At 35.3% G+C, this 14,849-nt stretch overlaps 1 protein-coding gene across 1 annotated transcript in view; it reads left to right on the top strand.

Annotated features, from left to right (window-relative positions):
- FBXL13 (F-box and leucine rich repeat protein 13) overlaps nt 1–14,849 on the top strand; it is a 253,394-nt gene that overhangs the window by 24,660 nt on the left and 213,885 nt on the right. Inside the window, 3 exon segments of the mRNA XM_087821113.1 lie at nt 9,844–9,911; nt 11,219–11,373; nt 12,651–12,760. Of these exon segments, the coding sequence (XP_087677239.1) occupies nt 9,844–9,911; nt 11,219–11,373; nt 12,651–12,760 (333 nt within the window).

The raw sequence follows: 14,849 nt of genomic DNA on the forward strand, positions 1-14,849 counted from the left end.
GTTAACTAATTAATTCTTTTTTTGTATCAGTGGTCACCTTTTCTTTTAATTATGTATGACATTACATGGCAGCAAAATCAAAACAATAAAATGAAGTGTATCCAGAGAAATATCGCTTGCGTTTCTGCCTCTTTACCCTCCCTATTCCCTCTCTTTCTCTAGGTAGCCAATTAATTTTTAGCTCTTCTCCTTCCAGTGTTGCTTTTTGAAAAATACTAACAAATTCACTATATATTCCCCCCCTCTGACTTCTTACACAGAAGTAGCAGACTATAGCCTTCTGCTTCTTGCTTTTCTCACTCAGTATGTCCAAGAGATCACTCCCCTATGGGACTTTTAAAATTGTGTCATCACAGGGAGCATTGTGTAACGAAATCCTAAAATCCAAATGAAAGATGTGGATATAACAAACGGAGTTTAACCATGAAAAGGAAACATATGACTCCAGGGGCTGGGGTTTTAACCATTTGGGAGAGGCAGACAGATCCTGTGCCCCAAACAAGAATTAACCGGTCGATAAACATATCTAATATCCTTGCTGGTTTGCAAAAGTATTCCTTTCCTTTTGAGATTGGGTAGATTATTGTTTTCTGAGAAGTCATCAAAATAAGTATTACTGTAACCTGGAAGGAATAAAAATAATGATGTGTAGAAATAATGAAGATATGAACTAGATTCATGTTATTTACTGTAGGATAAGTTTAAGTGTAAAATAAGTAATAACAGTTAATGATATGTCATTTATGTATGGCGTTTGAGAGTTCTAAACAACATATTTGTAAATTTTTACTTTAAATTGTTTCAGGGTGTTTATTTAATAAAGTTTGTTATAAACATTCACGTTTTTAAAAAATTAGCTTTTCCAAGTTGTATTTATTTAAATCTGTTTATTAAATAGAGCACTAAAATACAAATAGTAGTGAGTATTTCTCTCCATGCACAAAAGCCCACTGACATTAAAATCTCTTTAAATAATTTGCAGAAGATCAAAAGTTAAGAAACTGATCATGAACAATCCAATCCTGATGCCATGCCACGGTACTATATGTTACAGATACTGCTCACTTCTGAATTAAAAGCATGGTTTTTTTTTACTGTTGTTGTTATGTGTTACTAGTAACTTTTATAGCCTATGGAAAATAAAAATTCAGAGTTGGGAGGGATTTAAATTAAACTATGCATTCAACACATATTTATAAACCTCACCTTAGTCTGTTCAGGATGCTATATTGAAATTACCACACACTGGGTGGTTATAAACAACAGAAATTTATTCCCCACAGTTCTGGAGGCTGGGAAGTCTAAGATCAAGGTGCTGGAAAATGTGATGCCCAGTATGAGGCTGCTTCCTGGTTCATAAACTGCCATCTTCTTGCTATAACCTTACCTGGCAGAAGGGGTGAGGGAGCTCTCTGAGGTCACTTTTATAAAAGCATTAATCCTATTCATGAGAGCACCACCCTCATGTCTTTGGGGACACAAACATTCAGTTTATAGCAAACATACTTTTTGCTAACATTATTTTAGAATAATACTATCTGGGGCATTAAAGAAGTTCATGCATGAAGTAAAGTCATGATACTTTAAAATATGATGAGATATCTTAAGATAATTAAATATATAATTTCTTGATTTAAGGGTTAACTGAGCAAAAAAAGAAATTGCCCACCAGAAGAGAAATTGTTATAATATGCTAAAATCCAAAAATTATAATATGGAGTTAATGATTTACATTATTTTTTATTCTAGAAGGTAAAGCTCTTTTTAACTAAAATATAGTTGATATACAATATATATTAGTTTCAGGTGTACAACATAGTGATTTGACATTTATACACTTTGCAAAGCGATCACCATGAAAAGTCCAGTATTGATCTGTCACCATACAAAGTTGTTATGATATTATTGATTATATTCCCTCTGCTGTACTTTACATTCCCTTGCCTCATTTATGTTATAATTATAAGTTTGTACCTCTTAATCCCCTTCACCTTTTTGCCCATCTCCCCACCCCTCTGGCAACTATAAGTTTTTCTGTATCTATGAGCCTATTTGTTTTGTTTGTTCATTGGTTTAGTTTATTAGATTCCACATATAAGTGAAATATATAGTATTCGTCTTTCTCTGACTTATTTCACTTAGCATAATAACCTCTATGTCCATCTGTGTTGTCACAAATTGCAAAATTTCATTCTTTTTCATGGCTGAGTAATATTATACTCCCCCCACTTCTTTAACCATTCATATACCGATGAACACCTAGGTTGCTTCAATATCATGGCTATTGTAAATAATGCTGCAGTGAACATAGGGGTGCATATATTTTTCGGAATTAGTGTTTCATTTTCTTCAGATGAGTGCCCAGATGTAGGATTTCTGGGTCCTTCTTTGTCTCTTGTTATAGCCTTTGTTTTATATTCTATTTTGTCTAATATAAGTATTGCTATACCAACTTTTTTTCTCATTTCTATTTACATGAAATATCTTTTTCTTTCTTTTTTAAAAAATGTTTTAACTTATCTTTATTGTTGAAAGTATTATAGATGTCCCCTTCCCCCCCCCCCCATTGATCCCCTCCACCTGGTACCTGCTCCCCCCTTCTGGACCTTCACCACACTATTGCCTGTGTCCATGGGTTACCCATATATACATATAAGTACTTAGGTTAATCTCTCCTCACTGAACCACTTCCTGTCCCCTTTTACTCCCCTGATATTCATCAATCTGTTCCCTGCTTCTATGTCTCTGGATCTTTTTTGTTCATTAGTTTATTTTGTTCATTAGATTCCACATATGAGTGAGATAATGTGGTACTTGCCTTTCTCTAACTGGCTTATTTAGCTTAGCATAATATTTTCCAGGTCCTACCATGCTGTCCTAAAGGGTAAGAGATCTTTTTTTATACCTGCATAGTATTCCATGGTATAAATGTCTGAGAAGATGCTTGATTTCAATCTTCTTGAACTTGTAGAGAGTTGTTTTGTGTCCTAATATGTGGTCTATGTTTGAGAATATTCCATGCGCACTTGAGAAGAATCCATATTCTGCAGCTTTGGGGTGAAATGTTCTGTAAATGTCAATTAAATCCATCTGATCTAGTGTGTCATTTAGAATCACTGTTTCCTTGTTGATTTTTTGCCTTGAAGATCTACCCAGTGAAGTCAGTGGGGATGTTAAAGTCCCCTACTGTGACTATATTGCTGTCAATCTCTCCCTTAAAGCCCTCCAGAAGTTTTTTTTTATAAATTTAGGTGCCTCCTATATTGGGTGCATATATGTTCTCCAGGGTTATATACTCTTATTGGACTGAACCCTTTAGTATTATGTAGTGCTTTGTCGTCTCTTGTTAAGGCCTTCACTTTTAAATCTATTTTGTCAGGTATGAGTGCTGCCACCCCAGCTTCTTTTCTGCATCCCTTTATCCTCATCCTGTGCGGCTTTTGCTCTCAGGTGGGTCTCTTGTAGACAGTACATAATTGGGTCATGTTTTCTTATCCATTTAGCTACCCTATGTCTTTTGATTGGAGCATTTAGTCCATTTACATTTAAGGTTATTATTAATAGGTGCTTATCTATTGCCATTTTAATTCTTTATTCCTATGTTTCTCTCTGTTTCTTCTTATTACAGCAGTCCCTTTAATATTTCTTGGTGGTGATAAACTCCATTAGCCTTTTTTTTTGGTCTGGGAAGCTCTTTTTCCACTATCTATTTTGAATGATAGCTTTCCTGGATCCAGTACTCTTGGTTTCAGATCCATGCTTTTGACTGCATTGAATACTCCATGCTATTCCCTTCTGGTCTGTGGAGTTTCTGATGAGAAGTCAGCTTGACAGCCTTATGGGAGTTCCTTTGTAGATAACAGATTGCTTTTCTCCTGCTACTTTTAAGATTCTCTCTTTGTCTTGAATTTTTGGCTTTAGACCCCAGAGTTCTAAGTGGGAACCCCCCACAGCTGAGATATCCCTGTGCGACCTCAGCCAGCCCTCTCATGTCTCTTCACTTTCTACCAGTCTCTATGAGGCCTCCATTTATGTCTGTGGTTGTAAGGGTGCTCTCCAGCTAGCCTCCGGTTGATTATTTAGGATGGTTTTTCTATATTTTTGTCGTAATTCCAGTTTTGTCCTGGCAGAGTGTCAGTGTAGCTCCCACTCAATCTGCTGCCATCTTGGAATGATGAAATATCTTTTTCCATCCCTTTATTTTCAGTCTGTGTGTGTCTTTTGATCTGTAGTGTGTTTCATACAGGCAGCATATGTAATGTTCTTTTTATTTTTATTTTTAAAAAATATCTTTATTGATTTCAGAGAGAGGAAAGGAGAAGGAGAGAGAGAGATAGAAACATCAGTGATGAGAGAGTCATTGATCAGCAGCCTCCTGCAAGCTCCTGACTAGGGATCGGGCCCACAACCTGGGCATGTGCCCTGACCAGGAATTGAACCCTGATCGCCTGGATCCTAGGTCCATGCTCAACCACTGAGCCATGCCCGGTTGGGCATGTAATGTTCTTTTTAAAATCCATTCAGTTATCCGGTGCTAAAACAGATGCCTTGTGGCCCTCTTCCCCCATTCTAGTCATTCATTCAGATGATAGAAGAAAACTCCTTCCTCTTGTCAAAACAACTTCAAAACAAAAATATCTAAATTGACTTATAGAACTTTTTCTTTAAAAATTCATTAGAGTTGCTCAGATAAAACTGAATTCATCAGGTTTAGGCTGAGACCATCCTTTCCTTGCCCCTAATGTTCATTAATTGTTGAAAAATTCAGTAAAGGATAATAAAGAAAAAAGGTAGCAAATTCCTCATGTAACCTGAGTTGTCAATGCAATTATGTGGCCCTTGTTTATATCCTAATTTGAATATAACTATATAAGACATTTGGGGGAACCATTTCAGACATTTGGACATGGAGTGGGTATTAGATATTAAACAATTATTATTAATCATCTAAGGTCAGATAATGGAATTGTAGTTGTGAAGAAAATGTGCATAGAGATAGATACGAAAAGATGTTAGTGATTATGTCATGATTTATATATTTTATATACTTCAAAATAGAAAAAGCAAGTATGGGAGAATGTTGACAATGTTAAATTAGACTACAATTTTCAGGTGTTCATTCTACTTCTCTGTAAGTTTGAAATTTTAAAAAATAAAAAAGTTTTTTAAGACCAAGTTGTATTATGCCATGTCTAGTATCTTTTAAAAAAGCAATCATGTTGTATTTTACTTCTTTTTATCTTTCTTCCAGCTATAAAAAAATGTTTCCTTGAAACTAGAGTGTTAAGTTGAGTATTTTCAATGAATCATATTGTATCCTGTTGGAACTCAGCTTAATACAGTGGGCCTTCACATTTTTCTGTCCCCAGTGTTGATGAGGGATAAGACATACTCTTAGGAGTCTTAGAGTATGTCTTAGTGATTTATCATAGCGGTAATTCAGAGGAAGGGAGTGAGGGAAACTTAATGAAGGTGGAGGAGTGAGCATGGGTAGTTGAAAAGAAGTTTCATAGGTGATTCTAATCAACCTCTGGAGAAGGGACCACAGGTCTAAAAGAAAAGAGGAATGTCCAATTTTAAGTAAATGTTGGAAAAGTTCTTTTACAGCTAATTTATTACTTTGACATTGCCACTCTTTAACTTTAGAAACCATCTCTCATAGCAGAATTTTCTTTTTAATTTTCAGACTTGAAACTAATCTTACAAAATATTTGGACTCTCAGAAATCATATGATGATGCGCCTTCCACACCTTCTCCCTCTCTTCAGTTATAACTAGCAGGTGCCTGTGTGCTGCAGCCCTTGTGGGAAATTGGTGTGAGTGGTTTGTGAGGGCCTGAAAACAAGGATCTCACTCTGAGGTCCTCTGTATCAACACCAAGTTGCTTTTTTATCCAGCAACTTCCCCACAAAGTTGCCTGAATCCTTTACCTTCCATTTATAGTGGCCAGATGGCAGAAAATCAGCCTACATCTAAGCAGTTGTCTAATCCAATCAATCTGTACATATTTGTTGAGCTCCTACTTTGTGCAATACACTGCCAGCTGGAATAAAAAGGCCAGAGAATATTTTCCAGTCACAAGCAGTTAACCAATATACAATGGCTATGAAGAGTAGAAAGCATGCTGCAGGAGCGTCAATGGTGAAAATATTGAGCACTAGAAATTAAACCATGTTACCCAGGGTATAGGCCTGTGACCGATGGTTAGACTGCTAGAGGTGCTGCTAAGCAGCAGCAGCAGAGCTGACACATGCCCAGCTCCAAGTGGAGGACAGGGCATCACTGGCCTGGAGCACTTGTTGCAGGCCAGCTCTCTTAAAGCTACACTTCCCTATGGAGAAAATGAGAGGGTGCCAACAGTAAGGAAAAATGGTGGTTATTTAAATTCTATTAGTGTTGGGTTTTTTTAACTGGAAGGAAAATATATGTGAAATTAAAACAAGAATTTAGGGAAAGAACTACTAAAAGAAGGGACTATTACAATTACAAACTCTTTCAACAACAGAATAGAAACAACACTTTTATGTTGATTTAAAGAGTTGATCACTAGAAAAGACAAGTCAAGTATTACTGGTTGAATTATAATTTTTCTTTTCAAAGTCATTATCACCATAATTTTCTGAACTATTCACTCGATTGTGTAATATATTTTATGAGCTATACCATTTATTATAGATATTTATATAGCACTTTCCAAGTTATATCTTCTAAAGAGAAGTTTAGGCTTAAGAAATTGAGGGACCAACAGCAGAGCTGAAAAATAGTAATGTAGATGAAATTGTCTTTGCCTCTGCCACCTCATTCCATTTTTGGTATTATCTTCCCTACTGTGATATCCCTAATACTCTTTCCTCATCTGGATTCCTACCCCTACCTCATGCCCCTAAGTCAGAATTTAGTAAAGAATGACTTCAGTGGTTTACATTCTCCCTCACCACAGAATAATTTGTTTATAATCCCAATAAAAAATGAGGATTTCCAAATGTCACTGAACATGAAGCAGACTATCAGGGGACCCAAGGGCCTTTGTTGTATGCCTGAAATAAATCCATGATTAACATGTATTTGCTGTTTCTATTAACCAAATAAAGATTTACAGCAATGTGCAGAGGTGAAAAAGGGTTGTCTTAGAAAAGTAGAATTCAGAATTCTGGGCAGTTGGAATAGATATGAACCAGACATCTCTACATCAAATAGATGTGAACCACATGTTTGTGCATTTATATGGTAAAGAGGGTGGCAATAATGTAAAAGAAAATGTACAGCATTAGCACTTTGCAGTAGTCAGGTACATATAAGTGTATTAATATATTAAAGAAGGGACAGGAGGTAGACGATTTCAGTAATCCTTAGCCTTTCCCACATATAAATGTGCATTATTGTGCATAGTTGCAAATGATAAATTTGCCATCTTTTTCAGCATATTCCTCAGTATAAACTTTTTTTTTATTGCTCAAAATATTATAGATGTCCCTTTTTCTTCCCATTGACCCCTTCCACCTCCCTCCCCAGTCCCTCACCACACCATTGTCTGTGTCCTTGGGTTATGCATATATGCATATAAATTCTTTGGTTAATCTCCCCCCTACCCCTCCTTCCCTCTGAGATTTGTCAGTCTGATCCATGCTTCCATATCATTGAATCTGTTCTGTTCATCAGTTTATTAAGTTTTTAGATTCCACATGTAAGTGAGACCATGTGTTATTTGTCTTTTTCTGCCTGGCTTATTTCACTTAGCATAATATTCTCCAGTTCCATCCATACTGTCCCAAAAGGTACGTACGAGATTATTCTTCTTTACAGCTGCATAGTATTCCATGGTATAAATGTCCCACAGCTTTTTTATCCACTCATCTACTGATGGGCACTTGGGTTGTTTCCAGATCTTAGTTATTGTAAATTGTGCTGCTATGAACATAGGGGCGCATATATTCTTTCTGATTAATGTTTCAGGATTCTTAGGATATATTCCTAGAAGCGGAATCACTGGGTCAAAAGGCAGTTCCATTTTTAATTTAAAATATATATATATATATATATCTTTATTGATTTCAGAGAGAGGAAGGGAGAGGGAGACAGAGCGATAGGAATATCAATGATGAGAGAGTCATTGATCGGCTCCCTCCTGCACACCCTTAACTAGGGATAGAGCCCACAACCCAGGCATGTGCCCTGACCAGGAATCGAACCGTCATCTCCTGGATCCTAGGTCGATGCTCAACCCCTGAGCCACGCCCAGCCAAGCATTTTCCCATTTTATAATTGGATTTTTTGTCTTCCTCTTGTTGAGTTGTATATGAGTTCTTTATACACTTTGGAAATTAGCCCTTTATCAGATACATCCTTTGCAAGTATGTTCTCCCATACCGTGGGGTTCCTTTGTATTTTGAGGCTGATTTCTTTTGCTGTGCAGAAGCTTTTTAGTTTGATGTAGTCCCATTTGTTTATTTTTTCCTTTGTTTCTCTTGCCCTAGGAGATGTATCAGTGAAAATTCCACTACGGGAGATGTCTGTGATTTTACTGCCTATGTTTTCTTCCAGGATTTTTATGGTTTCATGACTTACATTTAAGTCTTTTATCCATTTTAAATTTATTCTTGTGTATGGAGTAAGTTGATGATCTAGTTTCATTTTTTTATATGTACCTGTGCAATTTTCCCAACACCATTTATTGAACAAACTGACTTTACTCCATTGTATGCTCTTGCCTCCTTCGTCAAATATTAACTGACCATAATTGTGTGGGTCAATTTCTGGGGTCTCTGTTCTGTTCCATTGGTCTATATGTCTGTTGTTGTACCAATACCAGGCAGTTTTGATTACAGTGGCTTTGTAGTATAATTTGATATCTGGTAAAGTGATCCCCCCAACTCTGTCCTCCTTTCTCAAGATGGTTGTGGCTATTCAGGGTCTTTTTTGGTTCCATATAAGTTTTTGAAATATTTGTTCTAGCTCTGTGAAATATGCTGGTGGTATTTTAATAGGAATTGCAATGAATCTATAAATTGCTTGGGGAGTATGGACAGTTTAATGATATTAATTCTTCCAATCCATGAGCATGGTATATTCTTCCACTTGTTTATATCTTCCTCTATTTCTTTTTCAGTGTTCTGTAGTTTTCCAAGCACAGGTCTTTCACATCCTTTTAATTTATGTGGTTTTCTATTTCTGCTTGGTAACTGAGGCATTTTTGCATGTTTTTTTTTTTTTTTTAAAGAGAAACCATCTCATTTTATGTTCTTGAGAAGGCAAAATCATTCAGTTTAATAGTGACTCAGTGACAAGCAGACCCACAACTCTATAATCCTATCAATCCTATCAATATAGCTGATAATAATAATGCCATAGTACTTACCTTAAAATGCTTTAAAGTAAGCGCAATATAACGGAAAATTTTTAAGCTGTGATTTTAACTTTAAAATAATAGGTAATAAGGCCCTGGCCTGTGTGGCTCACTTGGTTGGGTGTCATCCTGTGCACCTGGGGGTCGCCAATTTGAATCTCGGTGTGGGCACATGTCCAGGTTGCAGGCTCCATCTCCAGTAGGGGGCATGAGGAGGCAGCCAATCAATGTTCCACTATCATATTGATATTTCTTTCTCTCTCCCTCTCCCTTTCTCTCTCTCTCTCTCTCCAAAAAGCAATAAAAATATTTATAGACATATCCAAAAAAATCCAAAATATATAAATAGTGTATAGTTCTTCCAGTCTGTTTCTGTCTCCCTACTGCTGGGTTATGCTCCCCAGATGCAACCATTGGTCTCATTTTCCTGTGTACCTCCCACAGGTGACCTGTGCATTGCATTTATTTCTAATGTTTGTTATTTTATTTATTTATTTTAGATGACTCCAGAATTGATGATAAAAGCATATACTTTTTACACTGGACATTTAGTGAAGACTCACTTTTGGTAAGAATGTGATTTTTATACACTCTTTTTTCTCTTTGTACTCTTCTTCTTCTTTTTAAAAATTTTTATTAATTCTCACCAGAAGATATTTTTTCCATTGCTTTTCAGAGAGAGTGGAAAGGAGAGAGAGAGACAGAGAAAAATATTGATGTGAGAGAGACTCATCTTATCATTGATGTTTCTCTCTCTCCCTCTTTCTTCCTCTCTCTAAAATTGATTGGTTGCCTCCCACATTAACTGAAACAACCAAGGCAAGTGCCCTGGGCCAGAATCAAACCCGGGACCCTTCAGTCCTCAGGCTGTTGCTCTAAGCACTGAGCAAAACTGGCTAGGGCTGCGCTCTTATTCTTGATAGTCTCCATATGAAGAAAAACTCACTTTTGGCCAGTTGTGCTGATTTTGTCTATGTAATCGTCTTTCTGCCATTTTTATTATGTATTTCTTTTATACTTAATTGGTTTATACTTACTTAAAATATGTTCTTTATTTCTTCAGGGTATCACTTTGTCTTTTTAAAAAAATAAAACTCCTGCCTGGCTGGTGTGACTCAATGGTTGAACATTGACCTATGACCCAGGAGATTGCAATTTGATTCCTGGTCAGGGCACATATCCGGGCTGCGAGCTCAATCCCAGCAGGAGGTGTGCAGGAGGCAGCGGATCAATGACTCTCTCTTATTGTTGATGTTTCTCTCTCTCCTTCTCTCTAAAATAAATAAAAACATTAAAAAGTAAATAAAACTCTAAAATTGAAAATATAAGTCCATAATTCCCTTATATGAAACCCTTGGAGCCATACATGTTTTGGAATTTTGGTTCCTTAAAAAAATTTTTTTAGAAAGGTGATCTCCGCACATACTATGTTTGTTATATAACATCTTTACTGGTGTCTGGGTGGCACATTGTAATGACATATATTTGAATGTATTAGTATTTCTACAGTGTGAAAAATATATATTTTTACTCTGAGTGAAATGAAGAAAGACTATGAACAGCCATGTGCCAGATGCAGAAATTGTGATGCAAAATTACCCTAGGCCAGGTCTAGTTTTGCCTCTACATAGGTTATGAAAAAACACTTTTGTATTTAAGAGTTTTCTGGGCTTCAGAAATGTGGAAAAGGGAAGTGCAAGTTCAAAGGGAATGCAGGGACTGCCTAGAAATTAAGCAATAAAAGTAATTTAATGATTTCTTTCTATGCTGTGGTTTTTGAGGAAGTAAAAGAGGTATTACTTTTTCTCCCTCTCGATTTATTTAGTGTTATTGCCATAACATTAAAATATTATTTTTTCTATTTTCTGCCTATAGTAGTTGGAAAGACATAGCAATACCTCACACAAGTGAAGATGACATTCTGGCTAAAAAAATGGAAAAAGCAACAAAATATGACAATTTCAGACTTCAAAAATACATATTTTGTCACTGGCACTCTTATGTGAAAGATCAAAAAGAACAACTTAAAGGTAAATCCTTACATAGTAGCAATTATTTTCTGTATTCTTGTATTCAAAGAATAAAAACACTTAACAGTTAAGCATAGTTTATACTAAAGAATTTATTACTAGTGCTATTTTAAAATATATATATTTTATTTTTTCCATCACCATTTATTCCTCCTATACTTTCCTATACCTCCACCCACACCCCGTAATCACCACACGGTTGTCCGTGTCCATGAGTTCTTTCTCTTCTCAATCCCTCCACCCTGCAGCAACCTCCCCCTCCCCCACCCCCAGCTGTCAGCCTGCTCTCTATGAGTCTGTCTCTATTGAGAAATTATTTTTATGACTAGAGAATTTTCATTAAATATAAAACCACTAATTTAAAATATTAAGATTTGTCTCAAGGCATATTTTAAATAAAATTCTGAATGTATTTTTGTGATGTACACACAAATATAAATATAAATAAGGATCTACTATTAGCTTTTTTTACATCATGAAGATCTGGTATATTATAGATAGGTACCAAAATTGACAATTTTTTGTAGAGAGCTTTGTATTCTGTATAGATATTGCATTTAGGGATACATGAGGAAACCTAAAGAAAAATAAATTTCTTTTGCTTAAATCCTTGATGGTTGTAAATCCTTGATGGTTATAATATAGGTAATCTTAAGAGCAGGGATAGAGAACTACAGCCTTTTGCTTAGATTTTGTCCAGCTCACCAGATTCTGATTTGTCTGTGGCTGCTGCAAATCATAGAGAATCATTGCCTTTTGATGGCTGCTCTCAGTTGATCCTCTGAAGGTTTTAAAACATAAGGGGAATGTGCTCTAAAGAAGCCAATGCCATGGTGTCTCCAGGTCTGCCTTAATCATTCTCCTTCTTGGCCCCTGTATTTAAACTTTGGACCCTTGGTTAAAAAAATATATATGGGGCAATCTATTTAATCATAGGACATTTAACTAATTCAAAATACTACTTCATTATTGTATTTCTATGAATAAATTTGGAAGTTCTGGTTTCGTAAAGAACAGATTTGTTTGAGTAAGAAGTGATATATATATTTTGACATTTTATTACATTTATTATGTCTTAATTTCTAAGGGAAAAGTTGATGTTTACAGGTAATAAAGTCTCAGGAGTACTATCTACTGCTGTAAAAAGTAATTAATTTCAGATGTAATTAAAATAAAACAAAAACTATTAGACACAACATTGGTTCATGATAGAATATTAAACACTTATTTTGGAAACATCTTTAACTATATACTGTAATCTAATAAATTTTCTTCAGATACACTATTGCGGATACAACAGATATTCCAGTGTAACAGGCTAATAATCATACTAACTAAATGGAGGGATAAAGCAAGACTTAAGTGTCAAGAGAGAGAAAATTATCTGGTATGGTATATTGGAAACTTAATTTTTTTTAGAAACTGAATTTTGCTGTTATATTAACATTGCCTCAGATGATAATGCTATGTGTGGAAAATACTAAAATCTCAACTGTTATGTGCTTTTGACGGGGGGTCCTTACTCTTTTAACTTAATAATTTAAATTTCACTTCAGCTACCCAAAAGATTTCCTAATAAATTCTGTTGTTTCATTTCAACTATAAACGTCAAGGAAAAATCGTTTAACATTTTGTCTAAGTTTATTGAGAAAGATACTAAGAATTTTGTTTAAGCAAGTATTTAGATGGATATAGATGTCTAAAATGGAAGAGAAACTATTGGATGTGATTATAATAGAGAAATAAATGATAAAGATGGGATAAATTTATTTTTTCTAGATAAGATTAAATTGCTATTTATTCTTTTTCAATATTCAATTTAATACATTATAATCTTAATATCAAATTATTTTTAAAATTACTGAATTGCTAAGCTTAAATGATCATTCTTATCTGGGACACCCACTAGCAATTAAAGCAATTAAAATAGAGGACCCAAGCAAACTCCTCCAAACTTAAAAATATCTCTAGTTTGGTTAAGCTATAAATATATTATTATTTAATGTTTTAAAATATTCACAGGAATTCCTTGGGTTATACATAAAAAGATGCTGGAAAATTTTGTAGTTACATTGTTTAGTAGGAAATGCTTTATTAATATTCTTTGAAATGAAAATTCAAGATAAAAAGGAAAGAGAAAAATAGGAAGAAATTAAACCCTCTGTTTTGAGGTTGCCTCTGAGGAAGGCAAAATCAATGCTTCCCACCCCAAACTGGTTCAGATGTTGAGAATGATGATACTACACACTTATGAGAAGAGAGTAGGAAAATATTTATTACTCACATATTGCTTGAAATGTTGCTAGAGTCTGTGGTAGCTATGAGATGCCTAAAGCATAGTCCTTGCTTCCTAGAAGTTTATAATCTACTGATATTGAATGCAGGATATCTCCTAGCTTTTGCCTTTTGTGGACTATACTTTTAACCTTGCCAATTAAACAGTTATACTTTGGGTACCACTGTTTTAAGTCTGCTCAATCAGTGTTTTCCACCACTTTGTGTCCTAAGATAGAATTTTGACCCCAGATCCCCATGTCTGATCATTGATTGTCTAATGGGGAAATAGGTAACTGTATGTGACCAATCTGCCCCTTAAACTGAACATCCCTGAGAGGAATGTTGTTCTCTTAAGCATCTCCACACACTGAACATAATGTTTTGCACACAGTTAATATATATTAATATATAATAATGCATATTATATATAAAAATAATAACATTACCCTTAATGTGGATGTGGATTATAGTATAGTTAATTGGGTGCCTAGACAACACCTTTTCTTCTAGCTATGTGACTTGTTGGCCTCACAGCCATTCTGCACGAGCTTAGGTGGAGCGAGGATGTCTGTGTCCAGGGTGAGGGTCAGGGGACATTTCTGTGGGCTAGTTCTGCAACACGTGCTCTTCCTGAGGCTCTGATACATATATACAGGGTGTCCCCAAAAATGTCTGCACACTTTGAATGATTATAAAGTTAGCATTTATTAACATACAGTTCATTTTCAAAATTTAAAAGAATCTACAGAAACGAATAATTTTTTTTGTCAATGCCCATTTTCAAACTGATGACCACTCTGGTCCAGGCACTGCTGATAATGTGAAGCAGCGGGATCGCAAGCATCAAGAATCATTTCGTTCTGTATTCGTGTGCCTTCAATTCGTCAACGGTTGCTGGTTTTGAACTATAAACTTTATTTTTTATGTATCCCCCTAAAAAAGTCTAGTGGAACTTTAGGATAAATTTTCTTTGTTTAAATCTTAGTCTGGCTTCACCCATATTTCAATCAGTTGAACCTGAAAAGGAGTGAAAATTAAGTGAGTGATCAGCTGTGTATACATTTTTGGAGGACACCCTATATATTAAAACAAGATTGTGTGTGTGTGTGTGTGAATGGGTGAAACACTTATTTACCCTAAAGGTTTTTTCCTTTATTATGCAGTTTTCAGGACTCTATGGAAAGTTAAAATTGGGACTT

The sequence above is a fragment of the Miniopterus natalensis genome, chromosome 10 (genome assembly GCF_054644295.1).
Source record: "Miniopterus natalensis isolate mMinNat1 chromosome 10, mMinNat1.hap1, whole genome shotgun sequence".
Classification (NCBI taxonomy): Eukaryota; Metazoa; Chordata; class Mammalia; order Chiroptera; family Miniopteridae; genus Miniopterus; species Miniopterus natalensis.